This window comes from Mesoplodon bidens (genome assembly GCF_964165515.1).
Source record: "Mesoplodon bidens genome assembly, chromosome: 15".
Classification (NCBI taxonomy): Eukaryota; Metazoa; Chordata; class Mammalia; order Artiodactyla; family Ziphiidae; genus Mesoplodon; species Mesoplodon bidens.
This window is the reverse complement of record NC_138171.1, coordinates 86,688,516-86,701,487: the sequence shown is the minus strand read 5'-3', so window position 1 is coordinate 86,701,487 and position 12,972 is coordinate 86,688,516. Positions and strand designations below refer to the sequence as shown.

The following is a 12,972-nucleotide window of genomic DNA, read 5'->3' as shown; positions in this document are numbered from 1 at the left end:
GGCGTAAATGCCCAGTGAAATACCCCTCAACTGTTCCCTGCAGCCGCCCAAGATACTGGCCCTCCAAAGGCCATGGTGACTGCTGGAAATAGCAGGGCAGGCCCTCGGGGCACTGCTCCAGAGGAAGCCGTGCAGCCACCAGCCCCTTCGTCCCTTCCTGTCCTCTCAGGACACCCCCGACTCTGCCTGGGGACTGGGGGCCTGGGCCTCCACGAGGGAGGGGCCTAGTGCATAACTGGACCTCAGCAAGCACCTGCCAAGTCTGAACCAACTGGGACCCCAGAGCTGCCTTCTCGTTCTCCCAAATAAGCCCCTGGGAATCCAGCAGAGCCTAATTTGTCTAAATCCTTTTATTATCTGGCTTTAGGTTTTCTTTTTACATGAATTTAAAAAGAGGCACAGAAGTAGAAGAGCCGTATCTACAAAACTGGGAGAAACGCCTCCCAGAAGAGCCAAGTGAGAAGCACAGAAGGACAGACCCGCCTGAGTCCAGGACCCACTTCGCTGAGTGCCCGGCTGCTGCGCGGCCTGGGGAGAGCACATGCAGGGGATGCGGCCCTGGAAGAGTCGGGAAGAGTTTCTTCTGGAAAGCATTTCTCTCTTACGTTCCCTACAATGCTGCAAAGCCCACAGCCCATGGCCTGCTCTGAGCACGCAGAGTCAGGGGGACGGGGCTGTGACCACTGGGTCTCCGTCAGAGCTTCCCAACCTGCCCAAGCCCAACTAGAACAAAGCAGTTTCTTCTCCCACTGGGGCCAAGCAAGCCTGTCAGGGACACTGGTCCGTCCACACCTTGCTGCACAAATCCAGCAGGCAGAGACCAGTCCACATTGCTGCCAACTCTGAAACCCCACCAGGGAGCGGGAGGTGGGCAGGGGCTGCTCCCCCGAGGCCCGGACTGGACTGTAGCTGAAAGAATGACGGTTGTCAGGAAGCTCTCGGCTACACTCGTTTTCTGCTTCCCACTGGGACACGCTGTGAATGACGCCGGGGCTCTGTCACAGCAGCCAAGCAAGCCAAAGGATGCCCCACCCGAGTCCCATCAAACCGCAAACGCACCAAACAAAGCCGTCACGACGCCATCACTCTCTCACCCAACGTTTAGGAAACGCCCACTGGATTTAGGCACAGAGGCTCTAAAGACAGGCCCCTGCTCCTAGTTCACGAGACTGAAGCCTGAGGCTGACCAGTGCAGAACACACAACCTCCAAGGCAAAAAGAAGCTGGGGACTCAGCCGCCCACAATGAGTAAACGCACGGGCACAACTGCTGTAGGCCTCCATGGGGATGGAAAGGGCTGAGATGGGTTCAGAAGTGCCCGGCCTCTGCCTGCACCCTGTGGGGGAGGAAGCTCACGGCTCTGGGGCTGTTCTCAGGGAGCCTGGCTGGGAGCTGACACCTCACAAAGGCCAGGCCTGAGGGAGAAATCAAACGTGTTTCAAGGCCCCCTGAGAACAGCTCGTGGGGAATGCACGAGGTAGTGAATGAACCAACAATAAAAAGGATCACAGCTGAGACCAAGGCATCAGCAGGCGGGACCAGAAGGGGCCCCGCTCACAAGCCCCCGGAAGGCCACAGCCTTCTCCTTCCCCCTCCTCTCGTGCCTGCAAAGAAAACACACCAAGACCAATGAAAACAACCCAGACGCGTGACAGCCCAGCTACCTTCCCAAGCAGCCCCAGCGCTGCCTGTATTGATCAACCCAACACCTAGGTAATGAGAAATTGCCAACACAGTCACCAGGGTAATAAGTGTGTCCAGGGTGGTCAATAAGATCCGTTCTTAGGAGGAAATTATGCACTCCCCCTCGCCGGCCTCCTAATTGGCCTCACACATCAGGGGAAACTAGTCCCCAGGACTTGTCATCTGGCCAGCCTACAAATGTTTCTGGGAAACGTCCAGCATCAGCACTTGTCAGTTCCCAGCTTTCACTCCAGGTGATGGGTCAGCAGTTTTGGGGGGGGGCGGCGCAGCTGCCAGGCCTCAGAGCCAGCAAAACCCGCCTGCCTTTCCGTCTCCCCGGTACCAGCGTCCTCTGCAGCACCGCAGCTCCGTCACACCTGCACTCACACTGGCAGGTACTGTGCCCTCCCAGCCTGACTGAAACCAGGCCAGCTGCAGGCACAAAGGGATGGGGAAGGAGCCAAGCCACAGTGGCCCCCTTGCCACGAGCAAACTATTTCCTCGATGAAATTGGAGGCCTGGCGACAGAGGGACTCAACAGGCACCCCACGCCTGCTGAATAAGGACCCCGCCAAGAGGAGATGCTAAGAACGCTTTCTCCAATCCCAGCCACTGCAGATTTCCTGCCCCTCACTCCACCGTGACCTGACCTGGGATCTCTGTGAGAACCTTTGAAAGCATGCTGCCTGGAGCAACTGATGACGCTCTCACACTGTGACAGAAAGGTCAATTACACGTTTTTGGAGGGCAATTCAGTCAAACACATATATCTTTTAGGTAAAAAAAATTCAACTTGTAAGAAGTTATCCAACCAAAACAATGCTACTTATTGGTGGGGGGAAAAAAAACCTGGAAATATCCATCAACAGGGGAATGAAGTAAATCAGAATCCATCCACACCACGGAACACTGTATAGACTCTGAAAATAATTCAGTAGGCCTATCTGTGTTGGTGCAGAAATACTGTCAGAAATTAAGTGGAAAAAAGCAAGGCTGCAGGGTAATAGTATAGAATGAGCATTTCTTAGGCGGGTGGGTACATAAAGATCTAGTATGACGAGGAAAAAAATTGTTTTAATTTTGTATCTATATGAGACAATAGATGTTCACTAAACTTACCGTGGTAATCATTTCATGATAATGTGTAAGTCCAATCATTACGCTGCAGACCTTAAACTTATAGTGCTGTTTGTTGATTACATCACAATAAAACTGGAAGAAAAAAAGAGCTTGTATGTACACACAACATTTCTAGAAAGATGCCCAGGAATTTATCAGGCACTGCCTAGAAAGACGGACTGGGGGTAAGAGCGGTAACACCCCGCTGCCCACCCCTGGGGGCAACCCTCAACCCTGCTCTGAGAATGGCACCCCCGGGCATAACTAGAGCACCGCGTGATGGTGCCAGACAGCAGTGACACAGGGCAAACCCGGAGGAGGCGAGATGGGGAGGACTGAAGACCACTTTCACTTTTCACCTTCCTCCTCTGCAGAGCTGGGGTTTACCATGAAACCACCTGCCCTTCTGCAGCCCACACCGGCCTCCCCTGGTGACACTCCCATGGTGACACTCCCACAGCACTTGCCCCAAGTCCCCAAGATCCAGGAACACTGAAAAAGCCTGGGCTGGTCCCAGCTGCCCATGGGCCTTTGACAAGCTCAAGAAATGGGTTCCTTCCCAAAATGAAGGCTTTAAAAAGCATCCCCATCCACTCCTGACTTCAGTCCAGGCCACCCCCTAGGCCTTTTCCTTCCCCTCACAGCTGTCAGGAGCGCCAATAACTCATCATCCTCGGACCAGCTTGACTGAAGCATGACATACATACAACTGTGTAGCTGCTGCCATGACAGTCACAGGTGAGGGCCCCCCAGGTCCCCAATCATATCCTAACCCAAGACTTAAGGAGACACTCAGCCTCCTTCTGTCACAGGTCAGTTTTGCCTTTTTTAAAATTTCAAGTAAATGGCATCATGCGGCGTGAACTCAATGAGGTGCCTTCTTCTGCTCAGTGAGAGTCACGTTTCTGCACACAGTACCTGTCTCCTCCTGTTTCCTGCTCAGTGATGTTCCGTTCACGTGATGGACACCTCGCTTGGTTGTGTTTGGGCTACCATGAACAAAGCTGCTGTGAACACTCACACACGAGTCTCTGTGAGGCCACACGTCTCCATTTCTCTTGGGTCAATAACCAGGAGTGGAACTGCTGGGTGGTATCACCCACGTACAGAAAGCTGCCCAGCTGTTGCCCAAGCAGCTGTGCTGTGTCCCACGGTACCACCAGTGCATGAGACCTCCAGCTGCTCCACATCTTCACCACGTCGAGAGCAGTATTTCACTGTGACCTTAATTTGTACTCCTCGTTTTTAATTAATTAATTAATTAATTAATTAATTTGGCTGCGCTGGGTCTTAGTTGCAGCACGTGGGATCTTTAGCTGCTGCATGCGGGATCCCTGACCAGGGATGGAACCTGGGCGCCCTGCACTGGGATCACAGAGTCTTAACCACTGGACCACCAGGGAAGTCCCTATACTCCTTTTTTTTTTTTTTTTTTGCGGTACACAGGCCTCTCACTGCTGTGGCCTCTCCCGTTGCGGAGTGCAGGCTCCGGACGCGCAGGCTCAGCGGCCATGGCTCACGGGCCCAGCCACTCTGCGGCATGTGGGATCTTCCCGGACCGGGGCACGAACCCGTGTCCCCTGCATCGGCAGGCGGACTCTCAACCACTGTGCCACCAGGGAAGCCCCCCTATACTCCTATTGTGACTAATGACACCGAGCATTTTTCATGTCCTTTTTCATCACTCATATCTTCTCAAAGTTATCTGTTCAAAGTCTTTCACCCATTTTTAAAATTTGGTCATCTTATCAATTTGGAAGAATATTTTCTGTACTGTGGAAGTCCTCAGTCAGACACACATGTTGCAAATATTTTCTCCTAGTCTACGTTTTGCCTTATTTTTTTCTTAACTGTGTCTTTTGAAAGCAAGTTTCTAATTTTGAAGTCTAACTTACCAATTTTTTTCATCTATGGTTCATGCTTTTTGTGTCCTAAGAACTCTTTGCCAAACCCAAGCTTCCAGAAGTTTGTTTTTACATTTAAGTCCATGCCCCACTGAACTGATTTTGTGGACAGTATGAGGTCTCTATTTGTACAGATTCCCTGCTGTTTCAGCACCATTTGTTGAAAGACTCCCCCCATTAAATTATCTTGTCACCTTTGACAAAAATCAATTGACTCTACATTCTTAGATTATTCCTGAAATTTCTATCCTGCCCTATTGATTTACACGCTTATCCTTACACCATGACCACCCTGTCTTGATTAATGCCGTTCACAGTGTGCCTGCAAACAGCTGCTGGAAGCCCTCTAACTCCTTCTTCCAAACTCTGACCGCCGTCGTAGGTCCCTTCCATTTCTATAGAGATTTTAGAATCAGTTTGTCGATTTCTCCCCCCAAATCCTCCTGGGACTCTGATTGGGATTGTGTTGAATCTATGAATTGTCTTAACAATACTGGGTACTCCAATCCATGAACACGGTATCTCTCTCCAGTTACTTACATTGTTATCAGGTTATCCTTAATTTCTCTCAGCAACATCTTACAGTTTCCAGTGTATGGGTCCCATACACATATTTTGTTAAATTTATCCCCAAGTATTTCGCAGACACATCACAGGGTGTCCCCCTCTTTCTTCAGTACCTTCAAATCATCCCAACACACCACGCTACCAAGGAATGAGGCTCAGCGAGTCACAGCCCTCCGCACCACTGCCCACTCCCTCAGTCCAACCCTCAAGGCCCTGGGACAAGAACATCCAGACACCAGACGCAGCCACCCTCCTCCCCACACCAGCACCTGCAAGTGCACAAGCCCCATCTCACCCATGCAGGGCATTCCCTCGCACCCTCAAAGTCCTGATGTCAACCTGCCCCCGACTCACATGACCCATGTGCTGGAGACAAGGGATCAGACGACGTCAAGGGTGGACAAGCTCGTGTGGCAGAGGAGGACACTTGGCCCAGCAGGCTTCCCTATAGGTTTGCACTGGCTGACACAAGAGCCAAGTCACCCCCCACCACCCTGTTATCCCCGGGTCCTCACGATTTAAGAAATCCCAAACTAGGAAGAGGGTGACCACTGTCGTGCCATGTGGACCCTTCTCTGTTCCTAACCTCTGCAAGACCACAGAGCCCTCTACAGGTCCCAAGGTCGCAGGGAGCCACGATCACCAAGGGGGGGGGCGGTGCCACCTAGTGGCGGCAGCTCTCAGAAACCCACAGAGACGCTGGACGGCGGCCAGAGCCTGGGGTCATGACAGGCCCCAAATGAGCAAAATTATGGCAACACCCTGACCGAAAGACCCAATAGGGCTTCCCTGGTGGCGCAGTGGTTAAGAACCCGCCTGCCAATGCAGGGGACACGGGTTCAAGCCCTGGTACGGGAAGATCCCACATGCCACGGAGCCCGTGAGCCACAACTACTGAGCCTGTGCGCCTAGAGCCCGTGCTCCGCAACAAGAGAAGCCACCGCAATGTGAAGCCTGCACACTGCCACGAAGAGTAGCCCCCGCTCGGCGCAACTAGAGAAAGCCCGTGCACAGCAACGAAGACCCAACATAGCCTAAATAAATAAATAAAAATAAATTTTAAAAAACGAAGTATTAAAAAAGATGCAACAGACTCATGCCTGCCAGGCCAGGCCAAAACACCCTCCCAGCCCCTCGAACCTCTAATGCCAGGGCAACTGCTGGACTCCAACTTCTGCTGTCCGCTGGAGCTGGCTGATCACACTTTGGGGAAGGGGTCCCTGGACTAGCACGCAAAATCTCACGTCTACACGCACCCACTCGCAAACCTGTGTTTCTGTGGGGAGAAAGTATGACTTTCACCAGATTTTCAGAGATTCGTGACCCTGTGGTGAGAAACTAACGTTCCAGAAGACTCTTCCATTTACGGATGTGGAAACGGGTGTAAAAGAGACCCCACAACACACGGGGGCTAAGCTGGGGTCAGACACACGTCCAGCCACAGTTTAACAGGGTCTGAGATGGCCCGAGTTACTACTGCTGCACTGAACACTGCGAAAGTGACAAAGGGTGTCCCTCAGCTCCTGGCGGACCCCACCTTGGCCCACCAGGCAGGGGCCCCCAGACGTCACCTTGGAACAGTGTGCGTCTGCCCCGCCCACGCCCACCCCTTTGCAGGGGCCCCACACTGCAGCAATGGGCCCCCAGCCTCTCCCTGTGTCCGAGAACCCTATGCCCGTTCCCCACCCCCACACTCAATGTCAAGAGCCACGGGCTCCACCAAATGACCCTCCTGCTCAGAAACCACTCGTGACTGCCCCAAACCTGGCAACAGAGCCAAACCCCTCATGGTATTCGTGGTCACACCAAGACTCAAGTCCAGTGCTGGAGAGGCGGACTCAATGGGCCTGGGCTCAGCCCAGACGTCTGCACATGCACCAAACTCCCCAGGTGATCCTGCTGACGGGCCACACTTACACCGCAAGCCTGTGACCCTCCAACCGGCACTCAACACACGTACCCGCGTAAGCGGGGCGGGAGTTGCCGGAGGTGAGGGCCCACCCCCGACGCCCTAGTGGGGACAGGAAAGGGCGGAGGAGCTGAGGTTTCCGAGGGGCCCCCAGAAGCGGCCCAGGCACAACCACCACAAAGCACATGAAAAGAAGGCTTCTCTTTACAGGGGCTCCAACCAGGAGCCCCAGGAGATGAGGCCAGCCAGCCACACCTCACTGCTCGGCAGCGTGCACGGCCCCCAGTGCGCAGGTGCGTCTGACCTCCACCAGCATGGCGAGGCAGGCCCTGCGGCCCAGCCCAAGGGCGAGGGGCTGGCCCGGAGCAGCGCGCCGACTCCAAGAGGGGCCCTGACGGGCGGGAGAGCGGGACGGGACTCCAGCCTCCGCGAACCGCCTGTTTTCCCTCCACAAATGCGTGCCCCCCCTTTCCTGCTGACCCCGAGCTGCCAGCAGGCATGCGCAGCCCCCACCTCCGCCAGCGCTCCGAACCACCCCTTCCTTCCTCCCGCCTCCAGGGCCTGGTCACTAAGGGCAGGCGGGTGAACACACAACACGCGTAAGCACGGGACCAGCCCAGAAGCCCGCAGGCGCAGGCCCCAACCATGTGCCAGCCGCTGGGAGGTGGGCGGCGGTGGTCAGGTTTGGAAGCGGGACCAAAAGGTCTCAAGGAGCAGCTGCACCTTCCATCGTGTCCAGCACACTGACCCTTGCGCCATTCTGGCCAGAGATGGCAGCCGGCTGCACACCAGCCCTGCTGCCCTGACTGAGGCGTTCAAACACTCCAGCAGCTGGTGCCACCAGGCGCGAGAGGGCCTCTGATCTCCCGCACAAGAAAAAAGTCATGGAGCTTTCTCTTCTGACGTGAGCCTCCCTGGGAGCGGGAGGGAAGCTTCCCCACTAGTTCATCAGCCCAGAGAAAAGGAGGAAACACAAAACATCTAGGCCTCGCTGGGGCCAGCCCTGCGTCACTCTGGGGTCTGCAGGGGGAGTTCAGGAAGGAACAGCCTACTCTGTCCTCTGAGACTCAGCGAGGCAGGAGGAAAACAAAGGGGCATCTTCAAGTGACAAACACCTGGAGTCCATGGTGCGATCGAACTGGTGCACGTCCCAGAAGAGCAGTCAGAGGCTGTAATTACAGGACGGCCCTTTGAGGAGGGCTCTCTATCTTGGCCCAGCTTCCGAGAGCAGCAGGAGAGACCCCCGAGAAGACACAGTCTTCAAGTCGCACAAGCAGATAAACAGAAGGCTCTTTAAACACCACAGGCCCCAGGCGCCAGGACTAATCCTAAAGGACCAATCTCCCACCCCCACCCTAAGACAGGAGCAGTGGGCAGAGTCGGTCTGCAGGGGGTCCGGGCAGGGGCGGGACCTGGGGGCTAAGGGCCAGCAGTGGAGCAACGCTGGAGAAAGGGGCAGTGGCCCCAGAAGGACAGGCAGCAGGACAGATGGAATTGGGAGCAGGGAGTGGTGGGAAGATGCCTGTCTGAGAACCAGGCCTGCTCGGCCATCCAGCAGCCCAGCCTGCCATTCACCTGCTGGCACTAGCTCAACAGACAAGCTGAGACTGCTGCAAGGGCCTGAAGGGAAACAATCCTCCATTACCCTGTTTTCCTTTTTTGCCCCTGAAGACTCAGTTTATCTCTACTCGTTACAACCACCTAAAAGAAATGACTTCCCTCGGGCTTCCCTGGTGGCGCAGTGGTTGAGAGTCCACCTGCCGATGCAGGGGACACGGGTTCGTGCCCCGATCCCGGAAGATCCCACATGCCGCGGAGCGGCTGGGCCCGCGAGCCATGGCCGCGGAGCCTGTGTGTCCGGAGCCTGTGCTCCGCAACGGGAGAGGCCACAGCAGTGAGAGGCCCGCGTACAGCAAAAAAAAAAAAAAGAAATGACTTCCCTCAAAAGCAACTACTTCCTCAGTATAAACAAAAAAGAGCCCTTCAAGAAAACCCAACAATGCAGGGCCCACACCTGCCAGCGCTCTGTCGAGAATGTCCCGTCCTCGGCGGGGAGAGTCCCTACTTCCATCTCCTTAAACCTCAGCAGCCGCAGGCAGGGCCTCTGCTGGAGGGAACCGGGCTGGCAGGGCCCATTTTGCCAAAGGTGCCAGCCGTGTGGAAAAAAGGTGGGGACCCTGTGGCCCCGGCACCCTCCGCCTACCTGATGCTCAAGCCCGTGGTCTGGTCCAGCCTCTCCCAGCTCTGCAGCTTCGTCAGCAGCCTCTGAAAAGACATGGAAGTAGAGCCCTTAGAGCGCTGTGCCCGTCATCTCCATGCAAGCACCGGGCCCTCCCACCTCCTCCACACACGCACCTCGACCCCCAGCACAGCAGCACCACACAAAACCGACGACGTCACCTCCCTGATCCTCCAGAACGGCCTGTCCTGATCGCTGAGCTAAAACGCAGAAACGCGCCCATCCACTCCAAAGCATACAGGTTGCTTCCCAACGGCTGAAGCTACACTGCGTGCTTAACATCTCATTCATTCCTGGCTCCGTAACGTCAAGGTTCCCAGCAGGCCAGAAGGACTGCGGGCTGGGGAAAGGGATCGGGGGCAGACAGCCTCCTGGATGGTCCTGCGATAACCACCTGTGCCCCAGGGGGCAGACGCTGCCCACGGCCTTGTCGCCCATCCTCCAGGTGCTCCTCAGGATGCCAAGCCCCAGTGCAGACAGACTGGGGCCGAGAGCCAAACCCCACCCAACATACACACACGCATGCACATGCACACACACGCGCGCACGTCGGGCTGGGCCCCTGTGGCCGCTGGGAAGAACAGGGGGCAGCAGCGGTGCCCCCACCCGGCCCGCATGCCGGGTCTCCCGCCCTTGTAGTCTCACAGCCGCTCCACACTGACCCACATTCCACATCGGAGTCTCGCTCCCTTTCTAGACCGCGTGCCTTTGTCTGGCCTCCCACTCCTTCCTGGGGCCAAGCACAGCGCTGTTCAGTGCGCTCATTCAGCCACTCAAGTACTTCCTGACCCCTATCGTGTGCCGGGCACAAGACTGGTTAATAAATCTATTACTACAGCTGACGCTGAGTCAGCCTTTACCACCGTTTAAGCACTTTACACTAACTCATTTAATCCTCAACCCTACAGGGAGACACTCGTTCCTCGTTACATAGGTGGACAGAGAGGCTAAGTAATTTGCTGGGGTCACACAGCCAGCAGGCATGCAACAGCAGGGCTGGAAACCAGGCAGTGTGAATCTACGTGCAGAATCTTAACCAATTTCAAAACAAACTATATCCAGAGAAAAACTGCTGGACTCCGGAACTGTCTTTTCAGGCTAAGTGCCCACATAAGCCAATGCCTGAGAGGGATTTGTGCTCCAGACCCACGATGCCTCACTAGCAGAGAACCCACTGTGGGGCAGCTGACAAGCACTCTGACCAGACTGCAAGCTACAGGAGGTGGTGACATGGTTTATGCCGGGCAAACCAGAAAGGAAGGTGACCGAAGGTGACCACGGGGAAGCAGTGTGGAAGGACAGAAGGACCCTGGGCCTGGAGCCGGGAGGCCTTTGTGCTGGCCTGCTCAGCAAGCGAACAAGGATGCTTTCGGCATCGATGTCCACGGCCATCTCTACAACAACCCACAAAATGTCCCAGTGAGTCCCAGCAGCAGCCACAGGGAAAGGAAACTCAGCACAGGTGTCTGTTCACATCCATGGGTGGAAACAACGTCTACTCCAGGTGCCACAAGCCATCTCGTCTCTCTGACTCAGCATCAGTGCTACTGAAACAAACTACTACGAACTCGGTGGCTGAGGACAATACACATTTACTGTCTTACAGCCCCGTAGGTCAGAAGTCCAGCAAGGGCCTCACTGTGCCAGATCAAGGGGTCGCAGGGCCACACTCCTCCTGGATGCCCTGGGGAAGAACCTGTTTCCTCGCCCGTTCCAGCCTCCAGAGGCGCCCACGTTCCCTGGCTCACAGCCCCTTCCTCCATTCAACGCCACCAAGAGCAGCAGGCAAGTCCTCCTCACCGCACGTGGCTCCGACCTCCTCCAACCCCCTCCGGCCCCTGTCAGGACCTGTGAGCACACTGGCCCAGCTGGGGGCCAGCAGGATCCCCAGGGGAGCCTCCCTACCACAGGCTAGGGGTCAGCACCCTTCGATCCCCTTTGTCCACAGTTCTGGGAAGCAGGATGGGGCTGTCTTTAGGGGTCACTATTCTGCCCACCATACTAGCCCAGCGGCTGCCACATTTTAGCTGAACAGCTGGAACGTAGGACTAGAACACCCAGGGTCTCCCCTAGCCAGCCACAGGACACCCGCGGGAACCAGCTCACCTCCTTCTCCAGCTCCAGGTCGACCAGGGTCTCCTGCACCTTTTCCTGCCGCCCCAGCCGCCGCTGCAGCCCCTCCAGCTCCTCCCGGAGCAGCCCGTTGGTGTCCCGCATCTCCCTGGTGGGGCCAGAAGCACAGTCACTCAAACAGCCACACCGCCGGGGACGGCTGCACCCGAGGAGGCTGCACACATTTCACACACGCGTGCACGCCCCCCCCGGGGCCCCTCACCCCACCCCGGGGCCCTCCCCCGCCCCGGGGCCCCCACACCCACCCGGGGAACCTCAACCCCCCCGGGGACACTCACCGCAGGCAGGCGTTCTCCCCCCGCAGCTCCCGCAGCTCCCTCTCCATCGCGGGCAGCCGCGCCAGCTCAGACCTCATGTTCCTCACAATCGCAGCGTCCTGCTCCTGCAGGGACAGCTTCTGCTCCAAATCCTGATCGAGGCCAGAGACAGAGGGGAGACAGTCATGGACACTTAACTGCCCCAGATCCACGGCAACTTCCACGGCCCTGGCCCCCGCCTCTGGGCAGCCTGCGCCGGCCATGCCTCTGCACGGTGTCCTCAGGGGACCCTCCCAGGGTAGCCCCACGCGCCACGTGCCGTGCCGCCTGCAGGGCAGGAGCCCGTCACACGTCCGGCACAAGGACACGGGGCAAAGGCTCCGTGAATCGACACCCACCCTCCCATGCTGGCTCTGCTTGCCACTCCCGTGGCACAGGGTCCTGACTGAGTCCTCGTACAGTGAGGACAGCCCATCCATTATGACATGTAGTCCCAGGGACACATGGAGCCACCGGGGAGACTCATCAGTGACGAGTCACAAAACAGGCTAGGAGCACAGGACCAGGATCTGAAAATCAGGCAATCATTCAACAAATACTAAGGGGCCCAGCTCTGGGCCAGGTACTGGGTCAAGCAGTGGGGACACCACGACACAGAGGACAGATGAGGTCTCTGCAGCAAAGAGCGTAGAAAGGCAGACATCAGGCCGTGCAGGCAAGTCAATACTGAGAAGCGGGCCAAGGACTCAGATGGGTGGACGGGGCAGGGAAGACGTAATGGGTCGTGTGAAGCAGTGAGGGCCGGGGAGGAGAGACGGACGAGCCGCAGAGGACAGCACGTGAAGACCAGAGGCGAAAGCGAGCCGGGAGGTCTGGAAGCTGACAAGACGGAGTTGGGGGTACACGGAGCCAGAGCACCGGAGTGGGGTCCGGTGCGCGGACGTGGCTCTAAGGGTAGCGGGCAGCCATCATGGCTCCCCGGCCGTGTCCTCCCACAGAGAGGCAGCACGGCCTGAACTAGAGTCACGCCGACCTGGCTCTGAGACCCAGCTTAGTCATGCGCTAGCTGTGCGACATCGGGCAGGCTGTTCACCCTCTCCAGTCCTGTTTTATCATCTGCACAGCAGTCCGTGGTACTTGAAGTTATCATACGTTTACTTT

General features: G+C 56.5%; 1 protein-coding gene across 2 annotated transcripts in view; it reads right to left on the bottom strand.

Annotated features, from left to right (window-relative positions):
• MAD1L1 (mitotic arrest deficient 1 like 1) overlaps nucleotides 1-12,972 on the bottom strand; it is a 325,699-nt gene that overhangs the window by 295,013 nt on the left and 17,714 nt on the right. For both annotated transcript variants that reach the window (XM_081255711.1, XM_081255710.1), the window contains exons 7-9: nucleotides 11,833-11,963; nucleotides 11,528-11,642; nucleotides 9,386-9,447 (exon numbers count right to left, since the gene is read on the bottom strand). In XM_081255711.1, the coding sequence (XP_081111837.1) occupies nucleotides 9,386-9,447; nucleotides 11,528-11,642; nucleotides 11,833-11,963 (308 nt within the window). The remainder of the gene's footprint in view (nucleotides 1-9,385; nucleotides 9,448-11,527; nucleotides 11,643-11,832; nucleotides 11,964-12,972) is intronic.